At 45.1% G+C, this 21,007-nt stretch overlaps 2 protein-coding genes across 3 annotated transcripts; one reads left to right on the forward strand and one right to left on the reverse strand.

Moving 5' to 3' along the window:
- Nucleotides 1-3,814: 3,814 nt before the first annotated feature.
- derl3 (derlin 3) lies at nt 3,815-8,594 on the forward strand. Its single transcript, XM_040155806.1, has 6 exons — nt 3,815-3,919; nt 4,699-4,764; nt 4,865-4,938; nt 5,033-5,126; nt 7,253-7,448; nt 8,500-8,594. The coding sequence occupies exons 1-6, from the start codon at nt 3,830-3,832 to the stop codon at nt 8,592-8,594; spliced, it is 615 nt and encodes a 204-aa protein (XP_040011740.1). The 5' UTR covers nt 3,815-3,829.
- A 3,781-nt stretch (nt 8,595-12,375) lies between these two features.
- On the reverse strand, nt 12,376-20,845 carry smarcb1a (SWI/SNF related, matrix associated, actin dependent regulator of chromatin, subfamily b, member 1a). Of its 2 annotated transcripts, XR_005709584.1 has the most exons (10): nt 20,692-20,845; nt 18,608-18,719; nt 17,866-17,995; nt 17,117-17,254; nt 16,503-16,630; nt 16,221-16,387; nt 15,872-16,062; nt 13,521-13,652; nt 12,756-12,851; nt 12,376-12,549 (listed from the first exon to the last, which is right to left on the reverse strand). XR_005709584.1 is itself a non-coding variant. In XM_040156108.1 (9 exons), the coding sequence occupies exons 1-9, from the start codon at nt 20,773-20,775 to the stop codon at nt 12,812-12,814; spliced, it is 1,122 nt and encodes a 373-aa protein (XP_040012042.1). In that variant the 5' UTR covers nt 20,776-20,845; the 3' UTR covers nt 12,376-12,811. The 2 variants fall into 2 exon arrangements, 1 of the variants encoding a protein (XP_040012042.1); XM_040156108.1 differs by having other exon boundaries at nt 12,376-12,851.
- Between the last annotated feature and the right edge of the window lie 162 nt (nt 20,846-21,007).

Below are 21,007 nucleotides of genomic sequence, written 5' to 3' on the forward strand. Positions count from 1 at the left end.
AGCGGGCGGGTCTGCACATCCGCCGCGTTGTAAAGCCGCAGCGCGGGGCCCTGACATCCAGCAACGTGTCCCACCAACACTTTGCTCTTTTAGGGGTGCGATCACACCCTGCCGACCGGACTCGCGCCGACCACGAATCGGACCAAAACCCAAACCAGAGGCAGAGCTCTGGGAACCGGTGGCGGACCGGTTTGTGCGCCCGCGCCCGCACCGGCTTCCAGACCGGCCTGGGCTTTCTTCCCCCCAGAGCGAGTCTCTCGGGCATCAGCTCGCCCTCATCCCGCGTGGCCTCACCGAGGTTTCCAACCGAATGCGGTGCAAACTTTGACAGAAAAAAAAAAGTCTGCGGAGGAAAATGAAAAAATTACCGCGCGTTCCCGTCCGAGTGCTGCTCGTGCGCAGTAGCGGCAGTTGTCCGGTCCGGGTGCCCGAGGAAGAGCGGACGACAGGTGGGTTCGTCCCACGTGTTGACGTGAAGAAGGTCCCGGTCTCCTCATCGCACCAGCCGGATCTGAGGGGTTCGGGTTTTTTTCCCACTGCACCTGGTCGCGTGGATGTCAAAGCACTTATAACTCCGCACGAGCCCGAGCCACCGACTCCCGGCAAACGGTCCCGGCAGCGACGGGGCTTTAACGAGTCCAGGTGTATTTTACTTTACCAGACGCTCAAGATTTCAGTAGGTAGGGACGTGATTTGGGCCTGATGCCCTTTCTGACGTCTCCGCTCGTGCAGCCCCTCGGGCCGCGCGTCGCGTCACCCGCTTCTCCCGCCCGCGACGCTGGGGCCGCGAAGCAAGTCTGGGATCGTGCGGCGAGGGGAGACGGAGCGAACGCCGGGGTTCGATGGCGCCCTTCCGGCGGGAGGGTGCGAGAGGCCCCGGGGGGCCGTCGCCCTCCCCGCGGCCCGCGGCGCCTGTGCGGGGCAGGACAAGCTCGGCGGCGCCACCTAGAGGGCAACGCCGGCGCCCTGCAGGAGGGGCGGCATGTTTCCCCAGACCATGTCCTCGATGAAGTCGCTGCTTATCCCCGACGTGGTGCTCGACCTGGACTTTGACTTTGACCCTGTTGTTGCCTTTCGGGCCGTTTTACTGGATTACCAGACCAAGATAACTAAGTACAGTAAAAGTACAGTAAAGTAACTAAGTACAATTACAAGAAAGATTTTGAGGTACTTGTACTCTGAGCATTTCCATTTTCTGCGTCTTTATACCTCTACTCGACTCCATTTCAGAGACTAATACCGTAGGGCCGGAACTGACTCTTATTGTTTAGTCGATTAATCTGCCGATTAATTTTTTTTTTCCGATGAATCGTTTCGTCTGGGTAGCGAGCGCTCGTCGAGACCGAGGCGGCAACTTCGGATCTCTCGCTCCGTCTGACCAATGGTCCAGGGTCCGCGGAAATTCAGTTTCTATCGTCACGTGTGACGATGAGAAGCTAGAGAACCAAAAATATTCGGACATTTTTGGTGAAGAATCGACCGAAATGGTTACTCGACTGTCAAAATGCTCGCCGACTGATTTTCTGCCCGTCGACCAATTGCTGCAGCTCCAGCACATTTATTTTTGACAACTACGGTTGATCATCGCTTTTAAGATTAAGAAAACCAAATACAAAATATTGTTAAAGTTCCAGACTCATACTACACACTAACTGTGTGCGGTATGTGCTACACACTAATCAGCATAGTTCGCTGTTGTTGCCGCTGGTGTACAACAGGAAACGGGACTTGTTTGTAGAGTGCGTACTTTCTGGTTTGAGTATACTTGAGTACACTACGTAGTAGCGGTAGTGTGTGGTACGGGTTCGGGACGCAGTTTGAACCCTTTTGGTTCGGGACCTCTTTCTTGCTGGGGCTCCGTGTTTCAGATGGGTCGTTGGCAGTTCCAGCTCAAACGGGTTTAAATGATCCAGTATTTCATGAAAAGGATCGAAAATCCCTAGAATTTAGATCATTTGTGTAGCGGAACTTCATTTGTTTTTTTTTTGTTTTCTTTAATCGCTCTTCTCCTGTTAATCACCTCACGACGCTTCGGATTCCTCTGCTGAACGAACTAAAAACCAGCTCCACCGTGAGCAGCTGCACCGGGAAAATGCCGCCGACACACGGACCCATCAGTATTAGCCAACCGATCGTTTCACACACGACCGTAGATCCGTCACAGGGGGGCGTTTTACCACAGAACAAGTACTTTTACTCCTGTTTTGTAGGATTTTGAATCAGGACTTCTGCTTGTTGCTATCGATTCTTTTACTCGAGTGAAGGACCCGAACGCTTCCTCCAGCCCTGCTGGATAACGGAAGGATCTCATGGACCTCAAAGTCTCCCATGGCGACCTCTCCGTGGGTCAGGGCGGCCCGGGTCGAGGTCCGCCTTCCCCGCTCATCTGCCAGTTTCCTCTGCTGCGGCGCTCGACATGTGAAGGCCCCCCGTGTTCAGCAGACCTCAGTTTTTCAGTGCGGGACACTGACGAGTCATTCCGGTTTTCATCCTCCGGACTTTGTTGTTTCTTCACAGTCTGTCGCTTTCGTCGTTTGAGTCTTTTCTACATCTCGTTTCGAGTGTTAACCAGTGAACTCTGGCTGCTTTGGAAAAATATTTATATGCATTCAACTTTAGCAAAGGTTTCTTGTACATACATGTCTTTGATTATTATTTTTTTTTACTCATACGTAGCCTATACCATGTACATTGAAATGTATGAACTGCATATTGTTTCCCTCTAATGAAACCATAACCTTTTTACCAAACTCTGCTGCCTTCGGGAGGAGATTAAAGCTGATTCGCCACAGAAAACTAACGACATATTTACACTCCATTAAAATTTGTATCAAAAAGTACGTTTTTTAATGCTTTTTTTTTTGGTTTTTTAACCTGTTGTGAATGGTGAAATAAATTTCCTCTTTTTTTAAAAAAAATCTAAATGTCAAGTTCTTGAATAATTTGCTGCACTTCAGTCTTTGTGGTGAATAAGAGAAAAATGTTATGTTAAAAAAAAAAAACAATAAACCAACAAACACATTGTATGAATTTAACTGAGAAATAAGTTCACTCTCCAGCCACTTCTGAATAATCTTCCAAACGTTACTAATCGATGTCAGTTGTTGTACAACTGAAAACGTCATCAGAAATTAGCCACGTTTCAAATATTTGGAATTTGGCAGAAAAAAAAAAAACAACAACAAAAAACAAAAACAAAAACGTGATATTTGATTTTACAGAACGATGTCGTCGCATGTCTCAAAAAAACTGTTCTACAACATGTTTTTGCTGCTGAAGTTCAACATTTTATAGACTGACTCATTGAGGATTTAACAAATACATAGATATAAATATAGATGATTATTTATTGATAAACCCAGCATAAGAATTCTAAGTAATTTTTTCAAAAACCGATAATTTTGTAAATTAATTCTCGCACAATATTAGTTGAAATAGCGGTTGTCTTATTTTTTTAAAATCTCATTGTATTCTGTCACTGTTCGTCAGCTATGTGACCTTTTGTATCTTTATTCCACAAACTGAATCCGGCTGAGATCAGGGGCAAAGTTAGTGTCTGTTCAAAAAGACGAAGAGATCAAAACAGTGGAGTTGCCAGGGAAAAAAAAAATGCATGAATTATATTTCTGCTTTCCTTAAAAGTGACTGTAATGAGTTAATGGTTGACAGCGTGTGTGTGTGTGTGTGTGTGTGTGTGTGTGTGTGGGGTGGATGGTGTTAATTGACGAGGGAATCCGATTGGCCGGTGCAGGGAGGGGAGGAGGGGCGGGGCCTGTGCTGCTCATTCAGTGGGTAAATCATGGTTGACAGTGAGGCAGCAGCAGCAGCGATGGCTCACAGCTTCACCCAGGAGTATTTTCAGATCCCCGTGGTGACCCGAGCGTATACGACCGCCTGCGTCCTCACCACCGCTGCCGTGGTAAGAAACAGCAACAGCAACAGCAACTCAGCGACAGTCAGGAAAGCAACAGGGGGGGTTTCAAACTCTGACCTCCGGGCTGAGATTGGACAGAAAACATACACTAATGTCAGGGAAATTCACGGTCTAATGTTACTTAAGAACTGAATTATGAACTTTTAAGACTGCATGTAATTCCAGACACGTTGGTGAGGGGTGAGCTGCATTCGGTTTTTTGTCAGGTGTCGCTTGTTTCGCCTACAGAGAGAGTAAGTGTGTCTTTCACCCAGAAAAGGCAAGATTCAGTCTGAGTCTGTGGGGCTTTCGAAAACGACGCAAACAAGCCGGACCGCTTCAAAATTTGAACTCGTGAGGTGTTGCAAGGGAGCTGCAGATGAGGCCGAAGCAGGTAGGGAGATGGAGCCTCAGAGTACGGACAGGAAACGGAAGCGGTAACTGAAGTGTAGGCAGCTAAAGGGAGCTGAAGCGTCATTTTAAGTCCGAGCAATGAAAGGAGCGGAAGCGTCAGATTCGAGGTCACGCGCTGGGCCGAAGTTGAGGTAAAAGCGCCGAACGCGTGCGGGTTCGCCGATCGACGCGCGATCGCACCGGTCGCAGTGAGAGGAGAGCAGCTGGGTTTGGAGGTGAGGTAAATATTCCAGTTGTGTGTGTCTCGCCACTGTGGATGCGTCACATCTGGCAAAGCAACACGTCAAATGTCCACAACATAAAGACTTCCCACGCGTGTCCTGGTACGTCACCTGCCGGTTAACCTCAACCTTTTTTTTTTTTTTTTTTAGCAACTTGAGGTCATCACCCCCTTCCAGCTCTACTTCAACCCCGACCTCATCATCAGAAGATACCAGGTAACAGTTATCAACCATTTTAATAAAACCTCAAACATGCCCAGAAGGCACATCATCATATTTACCCTCGTTTTGTTTTCTCTCTCTCGCTTTCTCTCAGGTATGGCGTCTGATAACCAGCTTCCTCTTCTTCGGCTCTCTTGGATTCAGTTTCGTGTTCAACATCATCTTTCTGTATCTTTTATCGCGGCGGTTCCTCGGATCAAACGCAGGATGAGTATCTGGGTTTATGTACAAAAACACAGCAGAGTCCTTAACCGAAAGCAAGCTATCGATACTGCCGGATGCTGGAGGAGGGCTGTTTCCGGGGACGGACGGCAGATTTTGTTTTCATGTTCCTGTTTGGAGGAATCGTCATGACTGTATCCTTTTTAGACGCTTAGCGCAGGAACAAGGCGCGAATCCCCGAGTCCTACCGCAGCGATGCTTAAACTACCGCCGTTGTTTAACCCCATCGGGTATTTCCTTAAAGGGTCGGTTTGAACGAATGACAGAAAGACAGCTTCTCACTTGGATCGGGTTCGGTTTCATCATCTCTGACCGCGGTCGAGCGTTTAACGAGACACCGCAGACCCGAGCAGCCTGCACCCGCATGGGGACGCAGCCTGTGGACTTAGATGCCGCACAGGACCCGCTGACTTCTGGGGCTCTTGTGGCGTTTCATTTGGTCGTTGTGGCAGCAGGGGGGCTGAAAGTAGGCAAAACCAGCCGCCGTAGGTGCAGCCTGTCTCTTTCTGATGACGCTCAGCAGTTTGTGGCCAGAAGCTCCTGTTCACATTCCAGGTTAATGATACGGTCCTGGGTCTGTCTACTGCAGACGTCCCCTCCGGGCCGCCGTGAAACAGTCGGTGTGCGTGTTTGCGGGTTCCTTTCTGCAGCCGTGTTATATTCCACAGACGGTTTTAAATGCAGGTACACGGGGACTAATTCTGCTGTAATGTCAGGGTGGTGCAGTGTCGAGTGCGCTATCAGGATAGAACCGTGCCCGAGCTGAAATGACAGGAATGTCAAAGGTTGGCTTTTTCGGTAAACAATAACAGCAGCTCTGACAGAATGTCTGCCGGTGCTTTAGAAGAGCTTGTCTCCTACTAATGTCTAAGACGCTACGTTTTAGGACTTCAGTCTAGCAAGTACTCACACCTGAGGGAACTGCATCGTGTCATTAAGTACATAGGGATTCATGTCCGGTACTTTACACGTCGGTGTTAAGCTCTGTGACATTCTCTGGAGGCAGCTTTTTTTTCGGACTATCATGGAAAACAGTGCAGTACGTGCGTGGAGGCCCACTCCCGCCAGACAAAAAAAATGAACACGACGATGAAATTTTACGACCGAGAAGAATAGTCATGGCAGATCCAAAATGGTGAGACATTAAGTCGGAAGAATGTGATAATTATAAGACGCGTCAAAGCTCGACGTCTCTTCTCAAAATGATGACAGATGATAAATGTACAACAACTTCGCCTCAGTGAATTAAAATTTTGACTCAATGTTTCAAGGTTTTGACTAAACAAGCCCCGATAAGTGGAGGTTTAGAGACATGGGTCATGATTTTGGGATAAGTCCAATTTAGACTTTTCTACTCAAAATTATCATGTTACGTCAATAAGTCAGAAGTTCAACTTAATAGGTCACAATTCTGCCCTTGTAACTGAGAATTCTGACTAAATATATCATAAGTCAATATGTAATATTCTTATTATTTAATCACTCTGACTAAGTCCAACTTCAAGTGAGAAGTTTTAATCTAACTGAGTAAAAATACTCGCGTTAAGTCAAAGTTATAAGATACAAAGTCGTAATTACGAGGAGTCGAATTTTGACCTTTCTACTCAAAATGAGGGCAGTTGGTCAATAAATACATTACAACTAGACTTCATATGTTAGTAAGTCAAAATTTTGACTGAATAAATCAACACGTAATAATCTTGTTTTATCATTTCAAGTCCAACTTTAAGTCAAATGTGTTATCGAGCTGATTCAGATTTCAGAATTAAAGTAGTAACTAAATGTGTGACTTCAGTCAAAACTATGAAATTTTGATGTAATAGTTTGAACCTTTTTACCTGGTATCTCATAATTTAAGTTTTGACTTAGTGTCTCATAGTTATGACTCATAATCCTGAATTAACGTGATTTTTTTCGATTTTACGTTTAAGAACCCTCACTTTTAATCAGTTTTTCCTTTTCCTGGCAGAAACCGGCTTCCACAAACACGAGATAAGAGAGAATTTTTTTTTTTTGCTGGGTCATGCTGGTGCATTTTGGCCAGAGTTCCCTCTATAAAGTTGGCATTTAGCTTGCAGCCACTCTGTGGCTGTTTGAATCCACCAACTCAGGTTTGACTCAGGCTAAAAGGTTAGAGCAGCTTATTCCTTTGGGAAATTTCCATCTAAAAAAAAACAAACAACAGACTCCGGTGTTGATTTTACTGTTGTAACTGGCACAGAACCAAGTGATGAGTTGCATTTAACCTGAAGGCCCGCAGCTGTTCGGTCTGTTCGCCAACGTCTTCTTCCTGGGCCAGGCCTTCATCATCATGCTGGTGTACGTGTGGAGTAGAAGACATCCGCTCATACGCATGAACTTCTTCGGCCTCCTGAACTTCCAGGCCCCGTTTCTCCCCTGGGTGCTCATGGGATTTTCGCTGCTGCTCGGAAACTCCATCATGGTCGACCTCCTCGGTATGAAACACTTCGCCAAAAACCCTTCGACACCTGACGCAACCAGACCTTGTTGTGTTGATCTCGGAGAGTGTTGGCTGCCGTGAACTAGGGGAAGAAATACAAAAACATGAACCCTGTACCATAAACACTTCAGTTTACAAATTGCGGGAGGAATAAATTGCATTGTCAGACGTTCAAAATGGATCCTGTGTCCAGTTTAAAGTTTATACATTTTATCAAAGCAACGTAAAAGGCCAAGACGATCATTTTGTACACACTCGTGATACTGTTAAATCCATCAGAAAGGACATTTCTTTTTTACTTTTTGAACTGTCACCAAATTCCATGGAAGAAACAGAACCGGCAGCCCGTTTCTCAGCGCTTTTCTGACTCCCTTAGCGCGTCTGCGTCTTCCAGCTCCCGCTGAAGACCATAAACCTTTAAAAAAAATGAAAAAGCTCACAGACACCTAAAATGTATTCCCTCCCGCTTGGTGAGCAACGTTTTACGCCTGACAGGGTTTCCCTGGATACAAACCACTGTGTGTGAAAACCCAACAGCCGTTAAAAGCGTCGCAAACCCTCATCGACGCAGCGCCGAACCTTTTCGTGCTCTGTTAGAATTGCTCGGCCATTTGCTTTCAGTGGTGTGCACCGCAGCGTCTGTAAGTGTTCCGGTGTCTCCTGCCTTACGTCACAGATTAACCACCGACTACTGGCGAGAAAAAAATCTAAATCTATCACTGTACTTTTGCTCGGAAACAGTCGACCGTCACCTGCTTAAAAACGCTTCATCTGATTCCAGATCAGCTGAAACTGAGCGATATCTGTAAAACAGCTGGCTCGCAGCTGATTTACAGATCCCTGAAAAAGACCTTTTTTTTTTTTTTTGTCAAGGATAAGGCTGAATTATTCTGTATTCGTCTTATATCAACAATTCCCACGAAAAGACCCGAACCAGCACCATGTTAGTCCGTCTCTCGACACTAAGACTAATGCACTGAAGCTGCTTTTCTGGCACAACAGTCCTCTAGTGGTCAGATGCACTGACGAGTTCCTTCCCTCCTCAGGCATCAGTGTCGGCCACATGTACTACTTCCTAGAAGACGTGTTTCCGAACCAGCCAGGAGGAAGGAAGCTGCTGATGACACCAGAACTTCTGTAAGAACCAGAATTCATCTCTACTGGAGTCCAACACGTCTTTTAAAATTGTTGTTGTTTGGGGGAGGGGGGGAGCAGAGCTGGGATTTCTGGCGCAACTTCACCCACTTCCGAGGTGCGTGGGGACGGGAAAACAATCAGAGGAGGTCATACATGTGCCACACACAGCGTCTCCTCCATACGAGCTTGAGTACCACCACTTCTCCTTTTGATGGACCGGATGTTGTATCATCCGTGTCCATTACTGGGTCTCTCTGCCAGTTTGGGAATGGGACTGGCCTCGAGCCACATGACCCAACGACTCCGCGTGTGGGTGCCCCGTTGGCTGATGAACGTGTTTCGTAAATGGGTTTTTATGATGACCCTGACGAAGGCCACAAGCCGAAAGACTAAGCGCTTCAACAATAAAGTTGGTCTTTATACCACAAGTGTTTACTTAGTTAATACTTTCCCAGGCTGCGCCATTAAGTATTTATTGGACTTCGCATGCACGTGCAAAGGTTTGGGCACCCTTCGACCTGTCAGGTCTCAGAACGTCATGAACCTTTTAGGCCTTAACGGAACAGACAGAGGGACCTTTATCAGTTCAGTTGACCCTCCGGAGGCTTGAAACGCGTCACACACTGACGCGCAGACGCTGCCTCAAAATTGCCCAAAAATGCGTAAATGCAAGAAGTTTCAACCTGTCACGTCTTCAACAAAAGACACATTTTTCTGCCAGTAGTAGTAGTATGAAGAGTCATTCACCATCTGCACATTAACAGGTGATATTTTTCATAGAAATGTTACGCAGTGAAATTGTAAGTAAACAAATTCAATCACAGCAACTGCAATTTCCTGACAATGTCCTTTCAGAATATTAGTCAAAATAATATACGTGTCCTCAAAACATTTAGCAAAATGCAAAGAGACTTGCTGTCACTACCGACTGGCCTCGTTCTCTCCTCACAGGCGGGCCATGTTTGACCGGCCGGAGGACCCAGACTACCGTCTCCTACAGGAACAGCAGCAGGACGGAGACCAGCGGCGGGACGGAGACCAGCGGCGGGACGGAGACCTGCGGCGGGACGGAGACCTGCAGGGGGACCAGGAGCCGCACAACTAACAGCAAGACCCCAGAAGTCAACAGACATCGGCTGACAGAGACGCGAGCAGAGAGTCAGAGGATGTGGATGTACGGAGTCCCGGGCCTTCGTAAAAGAGGGCTGAGATATAGGAGGACTGAACTGAAAGTCAGCGTCATAAACAATGTTCGTTTCAATTATGAAAAACGTTTCTTTCTTAAAACTATTTTTATCTTCTCTAGCACTCAAAAGTCATAAGGATTTTGGGAGGTAATGGCCCTGTTCAACTCAAAAAAAATGTCTGAAAAAGGTGTTTTGCGTAGACGAGGAGATAAAGGCACAGAGAACGCCAGAAGAGCAAATCTCGGTTTCGAGACTGCGTTGCCGTGTCTGAGGAGTCAAAGCGTAATTTAAAACAGCAGCAGGATGTGAGGCCAAAACGCAAAGGATTAGGGGTCTGGTGAGATCGGCTCTTTCTTGCCTTTTTTTGGGGTTTTTTTTAACGTTTAAGTACAAACACCAGAGAACAGACATCACAGTATGCGTGACAAAATCATCTCTACTTAAAGGCCCCCTGCGGAGATTTTAACCTTTAGTGCTTTTTTTTTTTTTTTGTGAGTGGGTCCCACTTTTGTTTTGTCTCATACACGCGGCAGGTGACACACTCCTGCCGATGGTTTCGCGCTTTCGCACGCATCTTCCGCGCGGGCGGCGGTGGCACGGCCCGGAAACGCAGCGAGGGGCCGGCGAAGGCAGGGGAGAAGACGACGACTGCTAGAAAAAAATAAACGCTGACGTAAACACAACACAGGTTTCGAACTTTTACGAGAAAAAAACAGCTTTGCGAACGCTTCATGAGGGAAGGAAGGTGCATTCAGCACTTCTGTTCGAACTCAACGATACACACAACTTCTGTCTCTTGACGAGAAAACTGTCCGTCAACAAGCTCCAACTGATTCACTTGACCTCTGTGTACACAGCTGTTCTCTTAGAATTTGTGAACACCAACGACATAAACATCCTGAGAAAAGCACATTCCGACCGTGTCAGAAGTAAAACACTGTTACAGAGTGCAATTTTTTTTTCCTTTTTGACTTGAAATCGAAAACATCTACACTCTAAATTTTCGGCCACCGCCTGGCTTCTCGAGACCTAACGCGACCAGATAACTAAACCCCTCGTATTCGTGCTCTGCTTACGGAGGACTGAAAGGAGCGGGGCCAACCCGTAACTCCCTTCCCTGCTGTTGTGTCACCGCCGCTGGTTCACACAAACTGCCGACAGCCCGAAATCCCGCCGGCCCCCGTCTGCACACTCTGCACTTTCACCCGCTGCCTTTGTGGGTCAGACACTGGGGACAAAATGGAAATTGCTTAGCACAACAACACGCAAACAAGCCTCTGTGGGGACCCCGACAACAAAACCCACACTCCAGCCCTTATAACACAGCACTGCTGATAAATACGAGTGGACTGATGAAGGTCAACATCAAGAAACCAGTTCTGTGTTTTCAGAGTTATTTTTATTTTTCTTCTTCTTCTACTGGAAAATTTATAGTAAGATCATTATGTAACAAAAAAAATGAAAAAAAACTATACTAATTAATCTTTGAGTGAAGAAATTATTAAAAAAAAAAACTAAAACTAGGGTTGAAAGATTCAATGCAAATATCTAATTGCAATTTTGCCGATATTTCAATTTAAACTGCAAAAAATGTTCTACAAACTAAACTGCAGCCCTTTGTTTGTGGTTTACATTAACATGTATTTAATAAGGTTTTTTTTTAAATCTGTCATTTAGAGAAAAGTAAACTAAGTAAAGTACAACTAAGGTATTACATCGCATAAGTGGCAACTACCTGTCTGAAATCTTCGCAAGCGATCACCTAGATTGTTTATGTAGACGCGGGACTAAGAGCCTGCGGCCAAGCTAGCAGCTCTGAGAGGCTTTACTTAGGCACAGCCTAGCCTTTGATTTAAACGCTAACACCGGCATGCTAACATGCTCACATAACATGTGACACAACAACGTGTTAAGCCGGTGTAATGTTCGCCACGTTCGCCACCTTAACCGTCTTAGTTTAGCCTGTCGGCACGCTAACGGTTGCTAACTAGCACATAACCCAAAGTGAAGCTGAGGCCGATGGGAATGTCTCGCCCCGCAGGCTTCGACCTGATGGCGGCGCCGGGGTGAAGGTCAAAGGAAAACTAAGGATGTTAAGATTTATCCCAAGGGGGAACGTGAACGCCTCTGCCACATTTTATGGCAATCCATCCAATAGTTGTCAAGACATTTGAAGTCAACCTCATGGTGGCGCTAGAGAACAGAAAGCCAGGGGATCTCCGCAGTCAGTGAGATTCATCCTCTGGAGAACACGAATGTTTATAGAAAAGTTGCGTGGCAATCCGTCACTGGCTACAGTTTGTCAGGTTTTGTGTAATTATGTGAGCTATGATTCAAAATGCACTTTTTCAAATCACAATTCTGAAGTAAAGACGATTAATCGGCTTCTACGCTTCTATCAATAAATGTACGGAAAAAAAACAAACCAAAAACAAAACAGCTTGTGATTTCATATCCTTTTTTTCCCAGATTGTCTTTTTGTTTGAACTTGATCACATCGGCGGTAACTGTCATGTAATAAATATAGTATCAGTAAACTCACACACTGGTTTAACCCCGCAGAATTATAAACAATACACTACATGACCAGACAGCAAATCAAGTTTTCACTTTTATTTTATTTTGTAAGAATTATTAAAATGTACAAAAAGACAACAAATACAACATAACAATATATTATCTGAGACTGGCTGTGTGATTTTTTTCTTTTTTCTCCCTCTGTGGTCGGGGAAAGAGAGTCAGTGGTCATCATGAGAGAGCAGCTTCTTCACGCTGAGGGTCGTAAGGGAAACATGAGGGAGGGACACTTTCTACCGGGGGCTTTGCCAAACAGAACATCATATTAATATTAATAACAAAAATAAAAAGCAACACGGTGAACGGCGGACTGGGGACCCGGTCGAGCAGAAAAGACATCCGGCGCGGGATGGAGGAACATCTTTGATGCTTGGATGTTGTGAACCGTGACAGCGTCATACCTCAATCAGAAAGGGCACCGTTCCTGTAGGGGGCGCTGCTGCTGCTGCTGCTGCGTCTACCACGCAGGCGCCGTGTTCGCCAGTCGCCTCATTCGCCTGTGGAGCAAACGGGAAGAAGAGCGTCAACGAGACAACAGTTCCCTCAGAGAACAGAGAACGAATCACTAAGCAACGATTCTGATAATCGATTAGTCGAGGATGCTTTCCTTTGTCATATATCAAAGTAAACTCCAAATCTTTTGGACTGTGGCTCGGACAAAACGAGACATCTGAAGATGTCACCTTGGGCTGTGGGAAGTTGCGGTGGGAAATTTATTCACTCTCTTTTGATATTTCATAGAGTAACACGAAAAATCAATATATTAATTGAAAATGAAAATTAGTTTCTTCCCTAATTGTGACTACGGCCACAACTAATACATATTTTCCTTCTTGATTAAGAGAATATTTGGCCTCGTTTCACCATTTGCGTTTCAGAAAAACAACCGATTGTCAAAATAGTTGCCGATTATTTTCCGTCCATCAACGAACTGATTAATCGACTAATCGTTTCAGCTCGGCTGTTGCATCTCTACCATCAACGAGACTGTCGTTTACCTAACTTTAACTGAAACAGGCTCTGACAGATTTATTTCTCCACTGAACCTTTAGTTAACTGGATAAAATCATGTACTTTCAAGAGAGACCGGGGCCAAGACCTGACAGCATAAAAAAACAAAAACCACAGCAATGATGACGCAACTAGACATCAAGCCGGACGCCCACCTTGTGTTCCTGTCCTGGTCTCTGATCTTCTTCTCCATCTCTGCATCTGTGAGGGTCTCCAGCAGGGGGCACCACTGGTCAGCATCGCCTGTGTTTCTGATGGCTATCTCCACTGTAGGTAGGGGGTTCTCGCTGAAAAACACACAAAGCAGGAAACAAACACGCCGGTCTCAATCGCTTTACCTCACGGCAGTTCAGCAAAAGCAGGCATCCTCTATGCCCGGGAGTCCGTTGTCTCATAATCACTCCATGCCTGGACTCAGATAAGCGGCAGAAAGCTTGTGGATGAGTTACCCGGTTTAAAAAATGAATAATCAATTCATAATAAGCTAAAATGAATACTCGTCCAGTATGAGTCGATGAGCTTGCTAACTACGGTCTCCTTGGGGGGACAAAAGTGGTCTACGCCAGGCAAGATAAGACATTCAAGACATTTGTAAATGCACTTGAAGACTTTTTAAAACCATCTAAGGGCCTTTTTGAGAAAATTCGGTGCTTTTTAAGACTTTTTCATGAACTGCAGATTCCCTGCACGAAAGAAGCAGAAAAAACAGCGAGTCCTGACACATTTCCTCCACGGCCGATGTCCAGCTGGGACAGAGATCAGCACTGCTGGCCTGGGTTTTGAAATGTCATTTCTTCACATGCCGGGAAACTGAAACTCAGACGGCGGACCGTCGGCTACGTTTCACCCAGAGAGCGTCCAGAGCAGCAGTAAACACCAAACGGGGTCTTAGTTTAACCCACTTCAAGGTCGGACCGGACCTTCTGAAAACACGGCAGGCGACAGAGAGACCTGCTGGTCCACAATTAGAGACTGAAATACGCCGACAGAGGCCGGATCAGCATCCTAAAAACAAGCCCACAGAAGAGAGGTCAAAGGTCACAGCCACGTCACCATGGAAACCACACACACACAGCAAGAGGACAGACATTTCCACATTGCTTGTTTCTGCAATTTTTCAGACTTGTGTTGGACATCTGGCTCACCCCTCTGGCTGGACAGAGACATTAGACTGTAAAATATCTGTAAAAGTTATCAATGACTCCTCAAGATGTGATAAAGAATAAAATGCAACATAAAACATGGCAACTCTTTACTTAAAGTCCCCCAGTGGACAAACATTTAATAAATGGTTCATGACACACTGTAATGTAGCTGTGAGCAGATTTTGTTTACCGACATATTCATCAACAACCCCTCCCGTGGAGAGACACCCGTGACGGAGGCATGTGTATAAACAGAAAGCGAATCATGAAATTGTAAAAAAACAGCTAGAATGTACAAAATGTCTTCATAGAAGAAATTACAACGGTCAACAGAAACCGTTCATTGATAAACATGCCCTTAGAGCTGCTTCCAAATCCACCATGGGGTGTTGTGAACCGTTGAGTAAATGTTAAATGCTCAATAGGAAAACATAATGGCCTATATCATAGCCCATTGACATAGCACACTATCATGTAAATGGCATTTTTAAACTAAATACTAATTTTGAACGTTAAAATATTTACTTTTTATACTTCTTTCTTGCTCTGAGACTGTCCACATCACAGCTGTAAATATAGGAGCTTGACATAATGATGAAATCTGGTCGTCTTGTGCGTTTCTGAACTAATCCCGATAGAAAATACGTACGTCTTTTTCCAGTTCTGTTCACAAAGCTTAACATTACGTTCATTTGGCAGACGTTTTTTCTCCAAAGCCAGATAACACCCAAAAGAGTGTATCCCTTTAAAAAACAAAAAACAAAACTCTAAGCACGTTCAATGCCACAGTGCAAGTGCTTAGAGATGTTGGTTTGTTTATTCAGGAACAAGACTCACACAGCTTCAAGAGCATCGTGTAGATTTTGTGGTTTGTAGTGTAGATGTCGACCGTCAATCAATCTTGGAGTGATAAGAGTTCAAGTCAGGCGTGTTTCGCCTTTATTAGAAAGAACGCAGACACGGGAGCAGACAGGAAAGCACGGGAGACACAGACAGTGGATGACAACGTACCAACAGACCGCTGCACTGTGTTCTGTAAGCCGATTGTATCAACAGCTAAAACGAGGCCCGAAATCTACCTCTACGTGTTTCTCTCCTGTCTGGCTCAGTTAGAAACAGCAGGTCAATCTGAACTCCAGCACAGACTGCTACTTAAATGGTTTTTTTCCACTGGCCAAACATTCATTTAGATGCTGGGGAACCATCATATAAAACCGGCATGGTACCGGACACCTTCCATACAAAAAGAAAAGAAGAAAAAGAAAAAAAAAGGGAGCCAGGATACTGGAAGAAAGAGAACACACACCCAAGCACGGGCCTTTTATCCGTGCGTCGGTGTGCGTCTCTGAGTGGGACAGTACCTGAAGGCGTACGTCCTCTGGTGCCAGCTCAGCTGACCGCGGATGCTGTAGGCGATGGTGGTGACAAACTCCCCGCCCAGGCCAAGCTCGGAGCACAGCTTCAGAGCAAACTTCTCCGGGGAGTTCTCCCTCTCGGACATGTCCCACTCAAACTGGTCCACCAGAGAGATGTTGCCCACATGGATGTTCAACTGGGAAACAGGAACATTTCAGAAGAAGAGGGTTGACCAACGACGCGCCTGCAAGCATCACCACTAAGCACCAGGAGCGCTACTCCGGGGGAAAGTGTGGCATGGAAACATTACACTAAAGATACTCAGCATGGGCCACTGGCAGTGTGGAGCGTCACCTTGATGATGACCCTCTGGTCCGTCTGGTCCTCCAGGATGCTGTCAGTCGGATAAGACTCGATCTGCTGTCGGATGGCGGAGGCGATGGCGGGGACAAAGGCCAGCGGATTGAGGTCCAGGTCGTCGCACAGGATCTCAGCGAACATCTCGGGCGTCATGAGCTTCTCTGAAAATTTCAAAAGCGGAGGAAAAATACTGTTTGTGGTCTCTTCGATGCCGTGAAGTCTCTGCTTCGGTACCATACTTTTCAGAGCTCAGATGGAGCGATGATGGGACGTTACCGTTCATATTCCATGTGAAGGCATCCCTGAGCTTCTGTCCCTCGATCTCCATGTCCAGACGGATTGGAACCAGGACTTCAGACTGAGTGGCGTTCTCGTGGATCACGGCTGGATCATGGTCGTCAAAGCTGGGCAGGAAAGACACGGGACAAAAACTTACCGACACCTAGCATCTGAAATCGTACAACGTTCAACGGTTTAAGAAGTCGGTTTTTCACTGGGAGTGATTAACGCTTAAAGTCTGACGCTCGGACTGTGTGCGTTCAATACACATGACAATCATATGTTGAGTTTGTCTGCTCTACAGGTAAACAGTCGCCATTTGGAGGCTGACCTCGCTCTGAGAATGTGGCTGAAAAACTGTCCTTGGTGGCCGTTAAGATGAAGTTACCTCACATTTGTCTGTGTTGTTGAATGGTGCACGCAGAGATGTTACGCAACAAAGATATTTGAAGGTGCATAACTTAATGCCACACAGCTGTTATCTGAGTAATTCCCATCATCTGCTACAGCTGAAAAGCAACAAGATGTTTACAGTGTTTTACACCTCAAGATATTAGTGGCGGCCACTAACGCCCCCCCCCCCCAAGCCCGAGCTGGTTCCAGCTGCGTACCACAGGGGGAAGGTCCTCTTCTTGTCGCGGCCCAGTCGGCTGCGGTTGATGGTGGTGGAGCAGGGAACCGCGTCCAGGTGGTGAGAACTGTTGGGCAGCGTGGGAACCCACTGACTGTTCCTCTTCGCCTTCTGTTCCCTGGCGACAGACAAAGACGTGCGGATTTTTGAAAGTCACACAAAACGCGACTTCACTTTCTCAAATTCAAATTTTCACGCCGAAGACATCAATGACTAATTCATCGCACCGGCTCAGACCTGAATGTTTAACATGACAGATTACAGAAGGGAACTGTTTTAGCGGTAACACAGCCAAGCATTTTCCTGCACCTCTCCTATATATATTGAAATAAAATTTTTGACAAATAAAAAAATAAACAATTTTAAACATAAAAACAAAACAAACCAAACAAACAAACAAAATAAAAGCCCTGTGTGAACCAACAGCCTGAGTCATTTTGTGTTGATGTGTTGACTTGATGTTATTTTATTCCTGGTTTTTCATTTTCGATATCCTTTCGATATCCTAACATAAACTAAATTCAATATAAGATATAAGCTAATCCTTTACACACAGTCAGATAAATCATTACTGAAAGGCACACTCAGGTCTGGTTAGTTTTCCTGCTCTTTTGAGAAAGCTACGCTTCCTGGGGAATATCTCATACAAATACGTCGTCGACAGTACAGTTACTTTACAGACAAACGGATGTCCTGTCTGAAAAAGGTTTTTACAAGTGACTGAAGTACCTGAGGTAGGCGGGGGGCTCAGTGCTGATGGAGACGGCTTTGTACTTCTCATCGTTTCCTTCAAGGATCTCCTCGACCTCTGAGGCCTTGAGCAGGGTCACACTGGTGGCCAGCTGAGTGTAACCATGATCTGAATGACAGGAAAGAACACCTGACTGTCACCAGTACAAACTGGGCAGGATTTAGCTAGCCAGCCGTTCAAATGATCATCCCTGTGGAAATCCTCGTGGCCTTATCTGAATTTATTTTTCCCCCTCTTACAAAATAACGTGATTTTTTTTTTAAAAGACTTGTTTTCTGACTGGTGGATTATCAAACTTAAAATGACTTTCAAATAAGCAAGTTATTGTTTTACAAAACAGCCCAAATGCAAGGTGCCTCTGTAGAAAGTCTTGTTGAATAAGCTGATGATAATTTGTTAAACTGCAAAGCAAAATAAAGGCATTTAAGCATGAGGGAGATGATCTGCACGTTGTTTTACAATTTTTTTGATCTGCTTATCGTTCATCGTTCATTTATCAGTATTTATTTTGTGTACTGAAAAGTAACTTAATCATTTTATGTTAAATGTACAGGATATTTTTTAAATTTGTTATTAAAATGATTTGTAATTCAATTTAATTAACAGTGTATCTGGTGGGAAAAAATCCTCTCCTATTAGAGGAAATGGATAATGATGGGGATTGGAAGCTTGGCACCAACCCACCCAGCTGTAGATGCGTAAAGACTGCACTCTACTGACCGTGTGAGGACTCCACTATTTTCTTCCGTTCTTCTACTGATGCCAGTTTCCTCCATAATGACGGGTATCTTTTATACAGGGAGCCTCTGAACATACGGAGGTAGTTTCCCACCTTAACACACACACACACACACACAAACACACAGAAACGAAAAAAGATCGAACAAGCATTAGGGCAGATCCTTTTAACGCTAAACAAAGACTCTATTTTTTTCCCCCTCTTTCCTTTTGGCGGGTTCCGGTTCAAAGACCAAGGAAATTATTTATCAATCTAGAAAATAATTTTCAGATCAGATTAATCATTAATGATAATAATTGTGAGTTTGCATATTACTGCTCAACACAGTAGGACTGGATGACATCATCTAAAATCTGTCACAGAATAAATCCTCCTTGATTTTGTCATTGCTGACATTTTAACTGTGGTAAATAGGTTTCTGCCTGTGTGTGTGTGTTCTTGTATTACTCATGTTGTGGGGAAATAAATCTGTTTATAGAGTCACGTTGTGGGGACTCGACTTCCTTCTGGGGACAGAAAGCAAGTCCCCATAATGTAAATCATTGCGTCTTAGAGTGAAGATTGGGTTTAAGGCTACGGTTTGGGTATGTCTCCAGGATATGAATGTAAGTCAATGTAATGTCGTCCGAAGTGATGGAAACACGACTGTGTGTGCATCCGTGTGGAGGATACCTATACTTTGTCTCTGTTGTTTTTATTCAACCTGTAGAGTGTGCAGAGACCCCATATAATAACTATGGGGCCACCATTTTTGGCAACAGCTTCTATCAAAATAAAGTGTGACTAAGTCAGTGGTAGAAAGTAAGTATATATTATTGTCTAGTACAGGAAGGTTCTTGTATTTCATTATTTCCAATCTATACTACTTTCCAGAGGGAAATACTGCACTTTTTATTCCTCAACATGCATTTCATTACTCTAATTAATGGTTACCTATCAGATTCCGATTATTAATACAAAATATAATCAACAGATGCTGATGTATAATTTCACAGCACTGAGCAAAGGTTTCAGGCTCTTCAGATGTTTAGATTCGGATCCATCCCACAACACCATCAGGGAGGCGTCTGATCTGACCCAGGTTCATCCTGCAGCAGGACAATGAGCCCAAACACGCAGCCCGAGACATAAAGAACTGTCTTCAGAGACGAGGACAACAAGGAGTCCTGCAGCAGATGGTCTGACCTCTACAGAGACCTGATCTCGACATCATGGGAGTCAGTCTGGGATCACACGAAGAGACAGAAGACACTGAGGCAGACTGAATCCACAGAAGAACCGTGGCAGGTTCTCCAAGATCCTGGAACAACCTAATAACTGATTAATAGTTTCAGCTCTAGACTGGAGTAAATGTACTGACCAGCATGTAACACATGGGGCGGGACCAAGAGTTAGCTTAAATGTGGGAATTTGATCCTTTTCTTTGTCATAAACGACATTAAACAGAGTATCTTTGAGTTTTGGGCCGTTGGTTAAGACAGAAAAGCACATTTGAAGAGGTGAGTCTCGGCTGTGGGAAATTATAACGGGTGTTTTTCACTGTTTCGTGAAGAAAATAATGAAAATACTCGCTAGTTGCAGTTGCAAATCGGTGTATGTTACAACACGTGTAATAAGTATGAGAGGAACTATTGTCACATACAATTCAATTCCATGTATTTCAACGGGTTTGAGTGTTTCAGTTTTAATCTGACTGAAGTCTAGAATAAAATAAAGCCGCGGTGTTGTGATCGGCGCTGGATAAACACCGTTAGCTCCTTAGCTAGTTGACTGCTAGCTCCGGCGGAGAAAACCGAGTAACCTCTGAGGAAGGCCGAACATATTCAGGTCAAGCTTTATCCCCTTTTCACCCGCATTGAGATTGAAGTGTTTGATCCTGGCTGTTTTCCTCAGTTTAGTTAACAGTAAATAAATGAACAAGTAAGTAAATAAACGAGCCTTCGTGCGCTGTCCTCCCTCTCTGCTAGCTGCTAGCGAAACCGGCTGCCGGGATAAAAACGACACATCTCTGCCCAGATAAGCAAATGAGTAAAGCGGCGCTTTGCTGAAGAGGTGAAATCCTAACCTCCGATCCGATCATGTAAAAGTCTCCATCCTCTTCGAGCTGAAATTTGACCGGTTTTTGTCCAAACGTTTTGCTAAGCGCCATAATGACATCAAATAACAAAGCTCGGTGCCACTGCGCAGGCGCGTATGACACGGACGTCCTGTCGCTGAGAAACGACGTCACGCTCAAGTATCAACAGACCTGCTCATCGGCAAATTAATCAATAAACATATCGACGCATCAGTCAAATAAAAAACCTTCGCTTGAAGTTTCTTATTATATCAGTCTGCGGCTCTGTATACTGCGCTTTTTACTCCACCCCGTTTATCTGGCA

This window comes from Xiphias gladius, chromosome 19 (assembly GCF_016859285.1).
Source record: "Xiphias gladius isolate SHS-SW01 ecotype Sanya breed wild chromosome 19, ASM1685928v1, whole genome shotgun sequence".
Lineage (NCBI taxonomy): Eukaryota > Metazoa > Chordata > Actinopteri > Istiophoriformes > Xiphiidae > Xiphias > Xiphias gladius.

Excerpts from the sequence above, each read along its gene's own strand:
- derl3 (XM_040155806.1), top strand. The coding sequence starts at position 3,830 with ATGGCTCACAGCTTCACCCAGGAGTATTTTCAGATCCCCGTGGTGACC. Across the intron at positions 4,939-5,032 it reads GTGTTCAACATCATCTTTCT|CTATCGATACTGCCGGATGC; the intron begins GTATCTTTTATC and ends ACCGAAAGCAAG. Across the intron at positions 7,449-8,499 it reads CATCATGGTCGACCTCCTCG|GCATCAGTGTCGGCCACATG; the intron begins GTATGAAACACT and ends TTCCCTCCTCAG.
- smarcb1a (XM_040156108.1), bottom strand. The coding sequence starts at position 20,775 with ATGGCGCTTAGCAAAACGTTTGGACAAAAACCGGTCAAATTTCAGCTC. Across the intron at positions 16,388-16,502 it reads CTTCACATGGAATATGAACG|AGAAGCTCATGACGCCCGAG; the intron begins GTAACGTCCCAT and ends TGAAATTTTCAG. Across the intron at positions 16,063-16,220 it reads ACCAGAGGGTCATCATCAAG|TTGAACATCCATGTGGGCAA; the intron begins GTGACGCTCCAC and ends CCTGTTTCCCAG.